Source organism: Melanerpes formicivorus, unplaced genomic scaffold (genome assembly GCF_026170545.1).
Source record: "Melanerpes formicivorus ecotype bairdi unplaced genomic scaffold, bMelFor1.0.p_v2 SCAF_4, whole genome shotgun sequence".
Taxonomy (NCBI): Eukaryota; Metazoa; Chordata; class Aves; order Piciformes; family Picidae; genus Melanerpes; species Melanerpes formicivorus.
Window position 1 is genome coordinate 21,106,264 of NW_027142356.1, and position 19,212 is coordinate 21,125,475.

Consider the following 19,212-nt stretch of genomic DNA (forward strand, 5'->3'; position numbering starts at 1 on the left):
ACTCTAGGAGATCAACACCTGCTGCCAACTTGGTGTCGTCTGCAAACTTACTGATAGTGGACTCAATCCCCTCATCCAGATCATCAATAAAGATATTGAATAGGATCAGGCCCAACACTGATCTCTAGGGGACACCACTAGTGACTGGCCTCCAGCTGGATGTGGATTTTGTTACCAATCTGTACTTCATAAGCCTCACCTTTGCTACTAGCTGAATGCTTTAATCTCCGCAGTTTTAAATTCATACTTCACATCAAGTTTCTATAGCACTATTCAAATTTTATGTACATTTGGGTTTATTTTTTAATACTTGCCTCCTTCATGTTATCACTATCAATTAACTTCTTATACTCCCTGTACAGTTTTACATTTGCACCTTGTTCTGGAAATCAGTCAACAGGCAGAGTTTTACAACTAGAGGGTGCTGGAGGACCATAATGTGATACAATATGCAAAACTCTCAATGACCTTTAGTGAAATGAAGAAAAAGAAAACAAATCAGTTACTGCTCAGTAGGACAAGCTCATATATTCCAAGGTAATACAAATACTGCAATATTATCTAGTGTAAGGATAAAGAAAATTAATACTTTATAGTTCATACTGGTTTATTTTATTTCTTTTTTTCAAATTTGCTGTTAAACTCTGCTTCTGTCCTCAGTTTTTGTGCAGAAATAAATGAAAAGCCTTTATCTTAACGATACACATGCCTTTTTCTTTCTTTTGTGTGAGTTGGAAAGCAATTACAGTGTATTATTGATTAAATGTTTTATGATAAAACACAAAAGCCGTCAAGTAAGCAGGAAAGCAAGAAGGAACAAAGATTAATTTAACAATAGAATCTATAATTGATATTGTACAGATAGAATGTGGACATTAATTACAGATAAATCATTTAAGAAGAGTTCTACCAATAAAATTATCTTCCAAAATTCATATAATTTGCAACACAGGGTAATTATTTTCTTGCCTTCCAGTACTGTAAGAAAAAATACAAGTATGAGAATAAATAATATCTATAAATATAGCACTCTGATTGTATGTATAAAAATTACCCCTTCCTTCATCTCTTCGACGTAACCTTTCTGTTTCTTAGAGTCTCTGACAATTCTGTGAATAACTTCAACAGATAGAAATACTTAAACTTTGAAGTAGACCTTAAGGATATCATTTCCCCCCACCCCTACTGGTTTAATATGGCTCAGTAACATCTGAGATTTCCCTTCCATTTCCTCATATAAGAAAGAAATCCAAAGGGAAAACTGTGACCACAGGGTAAAGTGGTTCCCTGAAATCTCCACAAGAAAGTCGCCAGGAAGCTGGTTGAAAACACCTGACCCTATTCTGAAGAGCAGAGCTCTTCAACCCCAACCTGAATCACTGCAATCAGGCTGTTGATCACAAAGTGGCAGTAGTTAGGAAAAACCTGGGGCACGAGCAGATCTACCAAATGCCCATTTAAGCCAGAGTGGCATGCTTCACTCTTTTATATTCCCATTTTTGACCTTCTGGTTGAGCAAGCTTGCTATATGTGGCCAATATTCATGTGGTGGGTAATACTCAAGTGATCCAACAGTCCACTCATGGCCTGCATAGGCTCAACACATCCTGGATGAGCTAGAAATGTAGCATAGATATTACTGTGTCTGTTTCCTCATGATGGAAGGTTTCACGTATTTGATTCAGTCCCTTCCTAGACTAGGAGGAGTCAATAATCCTTATTTCCTTTTGTGAATTGCCACATTAGTGAGACCTGTCTTTTCATATTTTAACTGGCTCTGGTGCCCCAGCTTTACAGGCAGAGACATGTTTTTCAACAGGATGCTCTCAATACCTGAGCCTCAGTCCCTATGCATTTCCAGGGCACACGTGCTGCTCACACAAGCAGCTTTCTTCTGGCTGTATTTCATCTCATGACTTGCCCTTATGAAACGATGTATCATGACACCCAGAGGAGACCAAAGGCCCTGCCCCACACACTCATGGAGATTATGTTTAAGTAGTCCCCATATCATAGGGAAAATAGAGAGCAGTCTCCTATCAGAACTGTTTCATACATAGAATGGACTAGATGACCTTCAGAGGTCCCTTCCAACCCAGACCATTCTATGATTCTATGTTTTTCTCCAAAAAGCAGCAGCCAAATCAATGAGTTGGTGAAGGCAGCCATTAATTAATACATAGGCAAAAGGGCTCATGGTATACTCAGCTTCTTGGACCTTAGACCTGAAGATGGACACATCTTTACTTCTCTTGATGGCTAGGTGTAGCTTTGGTCATCTGCATTTTGACAGGCAAACAATAAAAGAAGTGTAGCTAGTGGTAAAATGGGATTTCATCTAAACAAATTGTTTGTAGAAACTGAAAGCTTTCAAGGGTATAAACAAGGCAAACAGAGTGAGATGTATCCAATACAACAGCAATAAAATCGTGACATACACCAAAGGTTTGGCAGGTGCCACAGAAGATGAACTAGTGAATGGAGTAATATAAAAAAAATTAATACAACCTGATTCCAAACTTCATCTTGTGATGTTTCTCCAAAACTTCTGACACCTTCAGTCTAGAAAGTGGCCTGTTTGATTTTGACATATTGCATCCAGTTTGTGCCTAAGGAAACAGCAGTCAAAATTTGGCCCAATGTTTTATTGTCAGCATGTTGTCACACACTTAAGTGTGCCTGCTCGATGCATACGAGAGTTGTTTGTTGTGTTGGGTTTTTTTCCCTAAATGAGCTGATTTTACAAAATTAGTAATTCTGCTCTTTATTTTTCCACATAGACAAGATCAGCTTATCCAACATTGCCTTCACTTACAAAGTCTAATTAATGCAAATTGCATCTTAGCTGTTTTCTTCAACAGTGCCATCTAAAATTACACAAGAACAAGATGTTCATCCTCCTGTTGTTTTGTGTTTTTATTTTTTCCCCCTCTGGAAGTCAGCAGAGAAGCTGTTAAATGCTACATATACTAGAATACTGATTTTAATAATACTCAACGTGCACATCAGTTTCATTGTCAGAAACACTTTAGATCTCTGTATGTTACTAACAGCGGAAGAGCGTTAATCATCTTTATAATGTAGTACGCACTGTCCTTCATATATATTCCTAAAGCAGGATGTATGCTGTACATTTATATACAAGGTTGGTTGGAGCACAGACATTGCAGTGTCATGCTTTCATTCAAATTTCAGATGCCACATGTTCAGTACAATCGCATGGCATCAAAATGCAACATATTGCTTTGCAAATGCAAATAATTTCACACAGTGGCCTTCATGACTGGGAAGGGGTAATGAAATGGGATATAATTCACACATATGAAAAAAAAAGAAAAAGAAAAAAGAAAAGATTTATCATAAATATATGGACCAGTATATGACGTTGAAGAACAAGAAGCAAAAAGGGAACAGTGCTCTTGCATAAAGATCAATTCTCTTTGCTGCTGATGGAATAACAGGCTTGGGAGGAGGAGGCTTCTTATTGTTCTTGGCTTGAGATTTCCCAAGCCCATTGTTGACTTCAATGGGCTTCCCATAACAGTCATAATTCGATAATTCAAAATCCCTTGGCAAGCTTCCCACAATGCTGAAATCATTGGATCTCAGATCAGATTTCGAAGTGCAAACTTTTTTGCATCTGGTCTCACCAACCTATGAAATAAAGAGCGAGGGGAATCACAATCTACTCACAGTATTTCATTAAGAAACTTAATGCAGCTGCTAAAGAACACAGCAAACAAACATGCAGGAAATTACCTGCTGATAGGGATATGTTACATCAGCCTAATTTGCTGAATCGTTGCATTATAAAGTACTTAAGGATGATCATTCAATCATATAAGCTAATCCAAACATTCATAATTGTTTAATTTTTCATGCACAAGGTGCCTCATGCTGTGCACCCTGCTATAGTTAGACTCCTTCATTTTAAGATAGAAGGGGAGAGAATATTTCTGTAGAGAGTATTTTTGGACATTGTGTCTGTGCTGATGAACCTGCAGGACAGATACTACTCAATATTTGCAGTTTACTGAGGCCTGGAATTAACCCTAAAATTCTGTGTTTGGTGCAACAATTAAAGCCTATTCTAGTTCTACATAGTAGCCAGCTCAAGATCCTGTATCTCATCCTAGGGTTACACTTTCCATGGGAAGGCATTTTCTTTGTACCTGCAGTCCTTGGTGTCTCTCTAAAGGCAGGTAACAAAGATGTGACACCATTCTCAGCACTTCCCATCCTTACACTGGAGCTGGGAAATCAAAATCCAGCAGCTGATTACCTGTCTTTTCTATAGCTCCAGCAGTGTTCTTGGGTATCAACTACTACTGTGTTGTGGGGTAACCCCAGGTAAACCATTCTCTTTTACAGACCAGACAATTACCTTACACAGGCAGTGAACATTTAAATTTTAAAAAGTACTTGTTGTCCTCCAGACCAAAGTATTCTGGAGCAAAAAATTCTTAACAGCCTGCGACAGTGTTCAACATTGGAGTATCAGGGCAAACGGCCTAGTAAGGTGGTGACTGAGACGTGTATGAACATGATTATGTGACCCTGGGTGACATGGGGGCTTTCAGTCAGTGATCTGAGAGGTTCCTTCCAGTTGGTTCATATCCTTGTGCAACAAAAGGGTAAGCTGCAGGACTGGGGTGCATGTTGACTGAAGAGTCACAGGAATATTACACTTTTGCCATGGTCAAAACTAGTAAGGTTTAGTAAGACCATTACTTGAAACAGAATCATGTGTGAAATTATAGGCCTGCTTTTAGATTTGCAAATGTGTAGTCCATTCCTCATACTACCAGCAATATATTGTAAACCCCCATGACACTAATTGTAGGCTAAGCACTCTCATTTACAATACAGAATATTCCTGTTCCATCTGCAGTATCTAGAGAATGCTTCCCTAAAGGCTGTTCAAGTCTGTTCTCATTCACTTGTAGGACAGAGAATTGAGGGAATGGCTTCTAGGTCACCTCTGCCTTATAAGCAGAAGACTGTTCACAGCATGTTCACACAGAGCTCTGCTTAGTTTAGTGTCAGATGGAGTACTGATTTATAAGGGTGACACAATTTCCCTTGAAAGAGCAACCTGGCCCAAATTTTTCTTTAATACATATATGTTACTTTTAAAAACAATTTCTTTTGTTTCCCTTGGTTTACAAATCTAATGTGCTTCTATTTTCTATATCCAGTCCCTGCCTAGGCATAGGTTTAAATTTCTTCTCATGCACCTCCAACTCTCCAATATTTCTGCTGTTTTAACCTAAATATACTTCAGTTGACATACAGCTGTCTCTAAACAAAGTGATATTATATTAAAAGTAATTTATCTGCCTTTTATTCACCCTGTCTTGGTTTGCACTAGAAGCACAACAATATTCCTGACACTTACCAAAGGCTACAGGAATAATTTCTGTGGAAAATGATATCACGAGACTTGATTTTAGAGCACTACACAGAATACTTGTAAAAAAAGTAAAACATTTTTAAATGTTACATCCTTTTGTCTCCTTCCTGACTGAGAACTTGGCCCTGGAAAATATTTGATACCATTTGCCTTACCCTGCTCCAGCAGCATGACCTGTGGGCAAGACAGAGCCTGCAGGTTGCTTCTACCAGATCTATGACTTATGTCCTGCAAAGGATCGAGAGCAGCTGATTGGGAAGGAAAGGCTGCTGGAATAGCGCAGGGCTTCCCCCCGTCCCCAGTGGAACTGGCAGCTGCTTCTCATTCCTCTAGCATGGAGGCAGGGGTGCTGAGGAGGGCACTGGAAGGTGATGTGGCTCTTGGCCCAAAATACAGAGCTAGTTCCTGTTTCTCACAGGACTGGGTCACCTTGTCTAGTTTTGGTATGTTGAACAGTAGACCTGCCTTTTGATGAACACCTCAGAAACACCTAAAAATTATACCTAGAAGTCAGAAATCCCCTTGTGATGATCCTTTCTTACCTTATGAAAAATTCAAGCTGACTGGTGCTCACTGCCAAGCTCAGTACCTGCTGCTGCTGCTCCAGAGTTGCAGTGTGTGACACTGCAGCAGGACAACACCCAGCTCAGAAAGCCTTTGCTTGCAGAGTTAGGGGAATAATGTGGTAAGCAGACAGGGAAAGAGAAGAAAGGAGGAGTGCTGCTTGTGCATGCAGACTGGCAGAGAGTGGGAACTAACTCTTCATTGCTGCCTCTGCTGCTACTGATGTTTCTCATCACTCTCTAAATTCACTGCTCAAACTAGTTACCTTGGATTTTCCTTTAAAAACATCCAAGGTGGAGATTTACTTTTTTCATGCCCCTGTTCCCCACAGACATATGTACTTTATTTTTAACCTGAATTTATTTGGCTTCAATATTCAATCACGCAGCACGACTATAGTTAGCCTGATTAACTGCTGGTAGTTGCAGATGGCAACAAATCTACCCTTGATTTTGCATAATTCAGATGACGTAACTGGGTCAGCATATGAAGCCAAGTCAAACATTCTTAAGACTTTCTTACCTCCATGTTGTTACTCCTGTCAAGCTAATTGACAATCTTTAAAAGAATTATGTCCAGTTTGACTAAATGAATAAACACACAGATCAGCTTTCATTTTACTGACCTATTCAAATTTACTAGTAAACATGGGGCTGAAATATGAATAATAGCAATGGTAATTAATACTTATGAATAAAAATTACTTGTCAGACACCTGTTAGCTATGCAATATTTTCCACTGATTGATGTCAGGCTTATAATTATTCATGTTATGTCATTTAGCCTTTAAAATTGCTGGCATAAAGTTAGATTCTTGCTGTCTTTTGGAACCCTCCCAGTTTTAAAGCATTTATTAAAAGATCAGCATTAATGTTCCACAGCTTTCATGGACCAGCTCTTTAAAAAATCTCAGATGCAACTTATGCTGAAATCTCAATTATGAAATGTCTAACTTTAATAGCAACTGTTTAACGTCCTCATTAGCTACTGTCAATGAAAGATATTTCATCAGCTGATTGAATATCTCTGGCTTTTCCCCAAACACAGAGCAGAATGTTTATTCAACACTTTTGCCTTTTCTGCTAATCCTTGATACTTACAGCATCTCTACTTAGCATTGGAGCACTACTCTTAGTTCAGATCTTCTTGGTATGCATGCAAAGTGATTTCCTATTGCCCTCAATTATGCTAACCATATATCCTGTTACCTACACCTATTATCCACACCTATTTTCTGGATTTCAGTTTATATTAATTGCCATCAACTTCTCCATTTGTCAGTGAGCAGGAAAGAGAAATGCTTGAAAAGTCTTTACAGAGTTTGTTTTCAGTTGTGCTGGTTGGTTTTTTGGTTTGGTTTGGTTTTGGGGTTTTTGTGTGTTTGGTTTGGTTTTTTGAATTAGTGTGACTTCCCTTCTAGTCTGTAGCTGTTGTGAACACTGATAGATACCTCACCAGCCTAACTCATGTATTTTTGTTTAAATTCTTCCACCCAGAAGAGAAATAATAATTTTCAAATGTGTGATATCTGTCCATTCATATCACCAAAAATGCCAGAACTCCTCTAAATTTGTTTCATGCAAATTGAATAAAGTTCCTTTCTAGAGGACTCTTCATCCTGTGGTAAGTCCTCTTCATCCATCAGGATGGCATCATGCTGGATTCAAGAATTCTCAAAAGCAGAAATATATTGTCCATAATTTTTAGAAAAGCTTCAAACATGCTATAGCACTGGCAGCCTCTCAAGCCCAGCATGTGTGCCTTCCCTACTGTAATGCAGTATTCTCTGCCCTACATAGCATGTCTTTTCTGCCACAAAATCAACGCTCCTGTTGCACCTAACCTCTTTTTTTTGGCATGCAGATTTGTCACTAGTGTTGCCAGTTGCCTAAAAGTCTTCTATACAAGCTGAAGGAGAAGTTTTCAAGGAAACTCTCTCATTAATCTTTCTTGCGCTTGTTTTGTGCTCTTCCTTTGCTCTTGCCATAATGATAGATGTAAAACACCATTAAAGTAATTACAGTTTAGCATTAGTGTGTATTCAGACTGAGTATATTTTCTGGTGCAGCTCAGCAGGAATTTGCTATCACATTCCAAATATTCCTTGCAAAGTACAGGATAAAAAATACTTATATATAACATACCACAAAATCACAGCATAGACTGAGTTTGGCAGGGACCTCTAGAGATCATCTAGTCCAACCTCCTGCTCAAAGCAGATTGCTTGAGGCCTTTTTTACAGTCATGTTCTGAATTCTCTCCAAGGATAGATACGTGAGTCACTAGAGCAGAAAGTACCTGCTCTGTACCTGAAATGCTGTCAGGAACTATTAAAATAGACTGCAGCCTGTGGTTTTGTGCACAAGGGAAAATATAAACTGGGTTTCTGGTGGTTCTACAGGAAAAATATGAGTCTGGAGAGCCACTCAAGGGGTAAAGACAATATGGGAAGATCAGGTCACCATAGGCCACTAACAGTAGTCAGGTTCATTATATATCAGTAGAGATGAACAAAACGCCTATCATGCTTCTGAGCCTGGATGCAGCTCTGAAAAGGTAAGGCAAACAATAGCACTACTTTTTTTTTTTTACCTTTGTTTTCCTTTCTTCTTTTTTTTTTTTTTTTCCCTTAAGTAACTGGGTTTAGAGCTATTAGCACCACTTGCATAGCACTATTTATCACCCAACAGAGCCACCATTTCTGCAAATGTTCTCTCCAGTCCTCAGCACATTATCTGGGGGGGACAGCTTCTATATATGGGCTCAATGAAAATGTGACTTTTCAAATTGAGGGGTGTTAGAGTTAACAGTGCAATCTCTGCCTGCAATTACGCCACCAGTGAAAGCAAAAAAACCCTGATTCATCTTCAAAACACTTCCCTTTTTGCTTGTTTTTCTCACTGTATGATATTGCATTGCTAGGAAACACACATAAACTCCTACTAAGGATTCCCAGTAAAAAGCCAGTGCCAGCAGTTACCATCAGGTTGCCTAATTTTCTCCTTTGCTTAGAATAGCATCTACTTCCAGCTACTATGAGCTAAGGGATCCAAACTGTACTTTCTCATGGCTTCTTGCCTGTCAATGCACAGCCATTGCTGCCCCTAGAAAAACACATCAGAAGTGCTTATGTTGAATTTCTCATTTTTTCCTACAGATTCAGGGTGATCTTGCCAGATGGACCACTTGACATTAATCAGGCAGACATATTGATAAATTTCTGGGCTTAAAATGGCACTGACATTTCAAGGGTTTTTGTTGGAGGGAGCATGAGTCATAAAGCACAGGCTCAGGGGTTTGGCCTATGCTGACAAAATTCAGGTTTTACGTCAGCCAGCACGCAAGATTTAGTGCAGAGCAGAACTAGCTATGCATCCATGGAAGCCTTTCTCCATCATGGGGTGACTGTCAAATAATAAGAATTGCTTTCATCCTGCCACCTTCACTGTCACTCTTGGTGACTGTCAGTTATGATCACTGACTCTACTGACAGTGCCCAAAATTATTTCTGTGGAAAACTTCCAGGTGTACAGGTTCTGTTACAGGGGATATCTTCTCCTCACCTTCAACTATGAACGCCATCAAGCTTTTAGTGTTTAGGATATACTGAGAAGTTTATCCCTTTACCCAATTTCTTGTCATAAAAAAGGAGCAGTGGCTGCTTGATTTTTAAATATGATCGTGTGTTTTCATTATGGCTTGTTTCTCACTAGAAAGAAACATGCCAAATCTCCAGATCAGATGCCATGCTGATCTTTCACAAATGCAGAATGCACATGAAAACAAGTTGTTCCAGAAGGGCTGCAACCAGAGATGCCTGACCACCTCACTTACTTCCCTGCACTTCCTCTGATCCTTCTCACAATTGGCACCTTCTCACCCCAGCAACCCCCCCGTACCTTACATACTGGCCTCTTCCTCAAATCTCCTGCTGAGACTTTATTGCTGAAAGAGGCAGCAAGGAAACAATTTGCTGCTTGGAGAATGCTGGCAAACTGGCCTGGCATCAGGATCAGGGACAATTTAAAGTGAATTAAAGTTGAAGCCCCTCTAATAACTTAGAGATATCCATGAGCAACATTCAGTTAAAGTCCTATAATAATCAAGTGCTTAATTTAAGCTGGAAAAACACATAAATGTAATTATTAATGCTTTCTTGTTTTCCTCACTTGGAGTTTTCTGATTCTAAGACTTTCCTGTTGGGTTTACCTTTGAATCCCATATGGTCTATTCACTATTCCAAGCCTGACTATGGTGAGATTTCCAGCTACACACTACATCAGTTTTGTCTTATGTCCTAAGGGGAAAGAGAACATCCTTGAACATTTCTGTGGGATGCACACTCATTTCTAGGATGCAATTCTAAGTTGTCCTTCTCTCCTGAAGCTACACATTGGTTCACCTAAGTCTTTGCAGGTATATATATCACAAAATTTCCTCTCTCCTCACACACAATCCTACTTAATTCTGATGAGAAACAGCACCTGAAGGTCTGGGACAGCACTCTGGAATCTCTCTGTTTCTGATTCTCTATGCCTTTCAACACACAGGTTTTTTTACATTACCTGTTTCTTTAATGTTTCCCTCCCTTGCATATTTCCTGTATGACAAATGCACTTTTAACTTGATCATTGCTAGGGCTGTATTAAAGCAATCCAAATTTGTGAGGCAGATCTACTTTTGGAATAAGAGTCAGAGCTACTGAAAGATTTAGACCTGTTTTGATTTAGGAGTTTAGTACAGGCTTGTGCAGGGCTGAGAACATTCAAAGTACTCCTACACAGTAGCTGGTTCAGAGTTTTCAGCTTAAGCAGTTTTATGGCATTCAAATATATGAAATCTAGCATCATTGTCCTACCATATCCTGATGTCAAATGATTCATCAGGCTGAGACCTTTTTCTATCTCAGCCTGGTGATCTTCCCAGAAATTACCCTCCCTCAGATAGGCTATATTTCAAAGCAGGTGGCTGGATACAAACTCCTCTGCCTTTAGAGGAGGAGACCACTCAGCCACATGATCAATTTTTACAGCGATGAACATCTATTTCCAATATGATTCAGTAAACAAATGTTTTGTGTAAAGATCTGTATAAAGATCATCAGAAGCTATGTGTGCCCAGGACTTCACATAAGTCCTACACCAATTATAGGTATTAGAATGGTAAAGGTGTCTGACAACAAATTGGAAAGGCCCTGAAAAGTGCAGGTCAAACAAGAGATGATGGAGCTTACTTTGCAAGATCATGGAGGGTAGAGTGAGGTCTGAATCCTAAAACCATTCAGCCTACTGCTAGACACCATTCACGGGGAGTGTTGCTTAATTTTTGTGGACAATGACTAGGTCTTAAAATACAATGTACATCCAAACTTGCCTTCTTGAAAAAAAATATTAATATATTAAAGGATATGTGAGACCCCACTTTCTACTGTCTCAAACAGTGATAAAGCTCCTTGGATCAACTAAACAGAACTCATCAGCTGTTTGATCATAGCTCACCTTAATTTACTCCAAGAGAACTTTTGAATCTAGTATGACCCCCTCACTGCCCATGGTTGGTTCAGGAAATTGGGTCATGAGAAGACAGTAGTCATAATTTTATTCTCCTTATAGTTATGACAATGGCAAGCACCTTAAAGGGTGCACACACTGAGAAGATTTAGTAATTTAGCAACTTGATTTTATTCACAACACTGAAAAACCGTTAGTCTCATAATTGATCAAGCTGAACACTTACATTTGTTATGAATTTAAAATAGAAGTAGATATATTTTATGCTGCTCTGCTGGACAGCTGCAACTACTTTGTCACAATGAAGAGCTGAATTTAGGACCTGCAAATTGCTGAACACAAAAATCTCTAATTCAGTGCAGAGGTAGCAGTTATCTTTCTTTCTACTCAGTTCCCAGGTTGCCTGGACTTAGGGAAGTAGTTGTGAGACAAGTTAAAGCACTCGTGAGGTTGCTTTAAGGGGAGCCTGGTTGCTGCCAAAACAGTTCCCAGGAGACTCTTGTAGCAGATGGGAATTGTGGTAGTACTTAATTGCATGAGCTCTGCACTACCTGAGGCTCCCTCAACTGGAGGTAATTAGTTATGGGGCAATACCAACATGATACTACGACAGGCTTTCTGCCATTGTGGCATAAACTACTCCTTCTTTAAAGAAAAGCTCAGGTCACATTGTATACTACCAGTATTAGTGGTTGGATCTGGCCCAATAGCTATATTTCATACATCAAAATTGCTGAGTCATTGAAAGTTGTTGGCCAAATATATATTCCACATATTGTAGCATAATGCATTTTCTTCCGCAGAATAAATGCCAATTACATAGCACTCAGGACTGAGGACAGTTGGTCTGAGACATGTGATAACTCTTGGAGCACAAACAGGGTGTTTTACAACACCAAGAATTTAGAAACATAATGGAAAACTTTGGGCTGAGTGAAGATGTACATCTCATCTTTATCCATATAATGACAACTGATCCAATTACCCACAAACTCTATCTGGCAACACATGAAGTGCAGGAACTGTCTGACAGACAGAGAGACCTGTCTTTTGCTAACAAATACCAAAACTTCTGGATCCCTGTCTTCAGAGATGCTTGACATGCAATGTGGGACAGCTGTGGCCATCCCTGGGGAAAGCAATGAGATGAGTACTTGAGTACGCTCTCAGCAAATACTGACTGGGAGTCCTGTCCTCTGCATAGTTACAATCCGACAGCTGCTATTTGTTACAAGAAAAACAGCAGCTGTAAAGCTGCTTGCTACTTTATTTACCTGAAACTCAGCAGCAACCATGGCACTAGATATTAAAAGACAAGATTCTTCATTTAGCACATCTGACCTTAGGTCACTAGAGACCAATTGGTCAGTCTGCTAGCCATTAATTCCAATGATATTTTTAATGTCTCAGCCACTTCTAAGATTAAACATTATCCAGAACTATTCCAGCAGTATATTCTTGGAATTGCATTAATAGAGGATAATGATGATTTTGCATACACAGCTTCACAGCTCCTACCTGTAAAGTGCTGATGTGGACTGGGGTCCCTGTGCCATTCACGGTGTTCTTCTTGGCAGCATTTCCACCCTTCCCTTCCACTTGCTCTGCCTTGGCAATCTTTGCTTTTTCAGCTTCAATTCTCTTTGGATTGTTTAGCATTACCTGAACCACTGCATACTCCACCAGGGATGCAAACCCAAAGAGAAGGCAAACAATCAGCCAGACATCTAAGGCCTTCACGTAAGACACTTTGGGAAGTTCAGCAGCAAGAGTGGTACATTCAGATGCCAAGCTGAGCACTGAGAAAATACCTATGGAAAGAAAAACAATACAATGACTAAAGAAAACTTACCCTTAGGAACACTGGGTGTGCTCTTCCTCTGAAACAGACAATGGTGAATGATTTGTAACAGTGAATGGGACTTCACAATGTGGCTGGTGCAGCAGGTATACAAAGTGTACATGCCTTTAGCTAATGAACAAGTTGAACAGGATACTTAGATAGGATACTGCAACTAACGCTGAATTATTGAGTTGAGGCTAAACTGGTTGTTGTGGCTTTCCTGCCCCATCACAGAGTTGGGAAATGGACTTTCCAAAGACTTATTTTACAACGTACATGTAAGTCTGGGAAGAGGGAAGGTAAATATATGATACTTAAAAGACTCCAAGTCCTTTAAGTTAAGCTACTATTGTCCCAGCAATCCGAACTGGCTTACAGCAGAAGCAATTCTCTGACTGAGCTGTCCACAAGTGCGATGGGCAAACCTTAGCTGAAAGGGAAGTTTTTGTTGAAGAGTAAAACTGTGCCAGCACAAAAAAGTTTGTGTCCTGATTCATTGTGAAGATGAAAACACTGAGGTGACTGAGGGTCTACAAACAGTCCCTTATTCAGGCTTCCAGGATATAGAGGAAGCTTTCTAAAGGCTATTTCAGGAAACCCTTATCATGAAAAAATCCCCCACATCTGCTAAAGCTGTTGAAAGGTTAAACTCATCATCAAACTGGGTTTCAACAAGCATTTATCCTTTCCAAATGTCACCATCAACATAGAGCTCACATCACAAGAGACAAAATACAAGCCTGATCCTAAAGAAAGATTTCCCACAGGCTCCTATGAAATAGAAATAGTAGCATGAACAGCTACATTTGGGAAAAGCTAACTTTAGAGAGGGCTGTCATATAGGGGAAACAGTTCAACTTCCAGTTCAGAATGTCCTATTTTGGGTTTGTGAACACTAATGATAAAAGCTTTTAGTTCTGAGTGGGCAGCTTCATGAAATGCAACTGAAGCCTATAAACAATGCTGGCCAAAAGGAGATAGTCTCAACCACATTTCTTATATTGATCACTTGTGTTATCCAAAGCACAACAATTTTGTAATTCATAGAGTGGTCATTTTCTTCAGATCCACTTTGAGAAGCTGAGGATGTGAAAATGTTAATGAAACTGAAAGTATCTGTCTTGGCCTATGGAAGTGTTTAATTCTAGCTGATCATAAAAAACACATCATTCTTTTGCTATTGTTCCCATTTGGATTTTAATAAGATAGATATGACATTTTATTTGGTATTAATCTCAAATGGGCAATTTACTAGCTGCAGTAACACTGAAGTATAAAGAAATTATTACAGGCATACAATTTTAAAATATAAGATTATATGATGCTTTATTCAGAAATAGAATAGAATAGACCGAATAGCATAGACCAGAATAGAACAGACCAGAATAGAATAGACCAGGTTGGAAAAGACTTTTGAGATCATCAAGTCCAACCTATCACCCAACACCATCTAATCAACTAAACCATGGCACCAAGTGCCTCATCCAGTCTCCTCTTAAAAGCCTCCAGTGACAGTGATATACAACCTTTAAAACTGGAAGACGTCCACTGGATTTTTTGGTCATTAAAATAAACAAGTAAGAGTAGAAAAGTAACTAAAACCAAACCCCACTCAGCTCACTGGTGAATAACATATAAAAGTTGTGTGGTATCAATGCAAAGCTGGATTTTTTAATGTCCATTGGAAGAATATAGAATGGCCAGATGTGCTATCTCAGATCAGAATGTAAATACTGAACAGACAATCCTCAGTGTCCACTCTGGCTTATTTTCCATCTACTATATATGAAGCATTCAGGTACAAATATTCCCCCGAGGACAGAAAGTAAGCATTGAAGAGAACCAAAATTATTTTTTCACTGATCACCACCAGCTGTCTGGGGATGAACACTAATTATGGACCCCAAAGATTCCTACTTGCAATAACAGGTACAAAGAAGGCTGTACTGCCTCTTAAGATACACAGAACCCTTCTGCCATAAAGTGCCAGCTTGCTGTTTATTTTCTAGCAGTGTACTGTAACAACTACCTTGCATGTCTACGCTAGACTTAGGAAAGGCAGCCTCTACCCTTACCCTGAATAACCACATTATTCAACGATATGGACTGGCTCAGCAACTTGAATATCATAATTGTTTTCCTAGTAACCTTTAAAGTAGGTTTAAAAGTGTTTACTATCTTAATATGTGAGTATTACTATGCCTGGTGCCTTATGAGGAGAGACTGAGAGAGCACCATCAAGGCATACATCCTTTCCTCAGAATATTAATCAGTCTGTTTACCAGCTTGCAAAGTGCCTTGTATTCCTAAATCACCTGTATACTTGGGAGAAGTCTTGCCATGCAGAGCAGTAGCCCACTATACCTAATTCTAGGGATGACTGCATTAACATATTCATGAGTAAATCTGAAGTTGCTTCTCATCTGATGAGATCTGCATCTAGCCAATGAGAGTGGAAGCGGCCACTGGCAACACTTTCTTGGGATTAGATACCATTCACTCCACACACAAACGCTAATCTCGTTAGAATTCAGAGTCAATTATCTTCCAGAATGTAGCTAGAGGAGTTGGTTTGTCCCCCTCCTGCAAACTGAAGAAACACAAATCTTACTACAGTGACAGTGTTAACAACTTGTTTTGCTAAATACTGACTCATGACCAACGGATGGTCAGATTTAAAGATTATATATTTTTTTCTTCTCTGGGGATTCAGGAAAAGTCACATAACCAAGACAATGGCTAGTATCTTTGAAATGCATTATTTGAGAAATGCTAATACATATGAGGAGTCAATAAACAGAACAAATGAAACAAATCAACAATAAATAAGCATGTAGGTTTAGTCACAAAGACATCCAGGCTACATATATCAGCGCTATGCCTCTTATAGATCTAATATATAATTAATAAGCCTGTCTACTTGGCTTTTTGAAGTGCAGGATTATGAAAGTGGAAATACAACTCAAATTTTAAGCTAATTAGAGATAATCAGGTGAAAAAAATATTTTCACAGAATCAACCAGGTTGGAAGAGACTTCCAAGATCATCAAGTCCAACAGATCACCCAAACCTAACTAATCAACTAGACCATGGCCCTAAGTGCCTCATCCAGTCATTTCTTAAACACCTCCAGGGACATTGAACCCACCACCTCCCTGGGCAGACAATTCCAACGGGCAGTCCACATTCCTTTCAACCCTTTCAGCAGCCTTGTAGCCCTCCTCTGGATAAATCAAGGATCTGAACATCCTTCTCAAATGTTGTAGTTTTTGCAATTCTTAGTTTATTTTGCTTGTCATATCACTGGGAGAGGAAGAGGCATCATAGATCACCTGAGCAATGAGGGTTAGGCCAGGGGAGTGTGCAGATGCCTTTCCACCCGAAAAACTCAGTATGCTCCTGCTTCAGATGACTATTAACACAGGGATTTCAGCTACCCACTGCTGTAAGACTGCAGGTCACAGATACAAGACTGGTAAGGTGCTATGGCAGGTCCTGACTCCAAGGGTCTCCAGTGCTTATCAGCTCGTGTTCATGCAGGTGAGTCTGCACAGGAGCCATGTCCTATGAGGGTGTGGAGGTTCAAGTGAGGATGAGAGGCTCCTGAGGGACATAGGCAGCTGGAGGGATTATACAACTGTATCCCTGGGGTCTTGCCAAGAGGTGCACTGAACCTTCTGGAATATGGAAAAGGTTTGGAAAGTATGGACTGGGGAGGTGGGAGTGCCAGAGAAAAGGGGAGGATGTGGAAGCCAGAGCATGGAAAGGGAGAACTCATGGCATGGGAAAGGGAATTCAAATAAGCAAAGTGCAAGAGCCTGGCTCTACATTTCCTTGAGCTCTTGGGGTCAGTGGGTTTGGTCACCCCAGAGCTGGAGTCCCATGTACAACCCAATTAGCCAAGATAATATTGTTTTGACTGACTCCACGTCCCACTATTTAATAATAAATGAAGGGCCTGCCTACCATGTTGTGCTGAGCAGCACGAATGCACAAGCCTGAAGCACTCCCATGAACTGAGTCTCTAATGAAATAAAGTATGCTAATTCTTTTCCAGTCATCATTTGGTATCTACTAATCTTCAGAAAAACTGGCAGTTATTTAGAGCCATATTCATCATCCTGCTTTCTTACTGACTGTTTAAATGTTGGAATTCCTATAAACTGCATATTGCCACAGTGTTTGTAGCATCATCCACACATGGATAAGATCAGATTTGTCCAGGTTGAGAGAAGCAGAGACAGCATGCTTATCACACAAATGCTGGAACCATTATCAAGCAACATCATAATGTGGAGGTGGATTTTACAGGACATGAATGAGGAGGTTTCCACGAAAATGATGAGTAGATAATGGAAGTGAAGTTGCTTTCAGTGACCAACATCATGCTGTTAAGGCAACGAAGAATGGCTCAATGGCATTAAAATAATGGTATGTGTATACGCAGGTTACCCAGTGGGACTCTTGCAGCACTTGCATCAGGATTGATCCAAAATGACAGCCAGGACAGAACAACAATTAGCAGTGTAGGAGCATAAACACCCATCATGTAAAATCCAACTTGTCTTCTTAAAGTGAAGATTACTTCTACACAAGTGTAATAACCTTTAAAGAAATAAATGCATTGATGTTTAATGTGTTTTGTAAATAAGCCTCTTCCAGTATGTATCTTCCAGATCATTCTCTATTTAAGTTGAGAGCAAAAATTCATGTATTTTATTTTCTTTAAAAAGGAAAAGGATTCAATCTGGAAAAAAAAACAAGTGTTCAAAACAGATCTGTAAAACCACCAAGTGTGGTCAGGCATGTGGTACTCTCTGTGCTCTATAAGGCACTCTCCATTATCTCACAGGGTATCAGGCAGTCAAAGTGACTAGCATTTTCATGCTGGCTTCAAGATGCAGTCCACCTTGAAGGGTCTAGTAGTCACACTAGCTTTAGCTAGTCTGAAAACAGTACTTAGCATTAATTTGTACAAAAAGTGGAATTAAGAAATATTAGTGTAGAAAGAGGTGATCTGAATGCAATTCTGAGATTTCCCCAGTACTGAAAGCTGATACAGGTGTCTTCTAAAATTAGTGCAGAGTATTTAAAAAGACTCTAAAAACACTGTAAATTTTGAAAACCAAGAATACTGCCTCAAATCTTTTAAGATGAGAATCTAAAGAACACAAACATTTCAGATGATATGTGTTAAGATCAAGTCAATACAGAAAAAAGCTGCAGATACAACAGCCTTTGCTGGCGATAATAGATGGATCAGGAGTCTGACAACCACAACACAAATTCTGTTCATATTTTCACTCAGTTAGCACTGCATTTTTATGTTAGCATTGTGAAAACAACTTCATAAAGGCATTCCTTTGTGATATTACAACTTCAAAATTCAAATCAGTCTATGTCAACCAAGTTGGTAAGAAGCTGATTGAGAAGACAGAATCTGTCAAAAATGTATCTGTTTATCTTCTATAGTTCATCAGCTAAGTGCTGTAGAATGCTAAGTCATCTTAAAAGTTCTATTTGGGCATAAAATAACAAAAATAATGAAAACAATAAAATATTAAGGAAATGCAGGCATTAAGGAAATAGAAATCTATGGTATTTTATAGTTCATTATATTCTCTTCAATTCCTATAAACTGCACATTGCCACAGTGTCTGTAGCATCATCCACACATGGATAACATCAGATCTGTCCAGGTTGAGAGAAGCAGAGACAGTGTGCTTATCACACAAACGCTGGAACCATTATCAAGCAACGTCATAATATGGAGGTGGATTTTACAGGACATGTCTGTTGCCTGACAGATTTCCCTTCTATAATTTCAAAATAGTTTTCAGACATTTCCATGTTTTATTCTCAAACGAGGGACTTTATTTGTT

General features: G+C 39.3%; 1 protein-coding gene across 2 annotated transcripts in view; it reads right to left on the reverse strand.

Moving 5' to 3' along the window:
• Window positions 1–272: 272 nt before the first annotated feature.
• The window catches only part of GLRB (glycine receptor beta), a 46,191-nt gene continuing 27,251 nt past the window's right edge, over window positions 273–19,212 (reverse strand). The window contains exons 8-10 of one of the 2 annotated variants that reach the window (XM_068137208.1): window positions 17,783–17,935; window positions 13,006–13,298; window positions 273–3,654 (exon numbers count right to left, since the gene is read on the reverse strand). In XM_068137208.1, the coding sequence (XP_067993309.1) occupies window positions 3,358–3,654; window positions 13,006–13,298; window positions 17,783–17,935 (743 nt within the window). In that variant the 3' untranslated portion in view covers window positions 273–3,357. The remainder of the gene's footprint in view (window positions 3,655–13,005; window positions 13,299–17,782; window positions 17,936–19,212) is intronic. The other variant, XM_068137209.1, reaches the window with a different exon arrangement.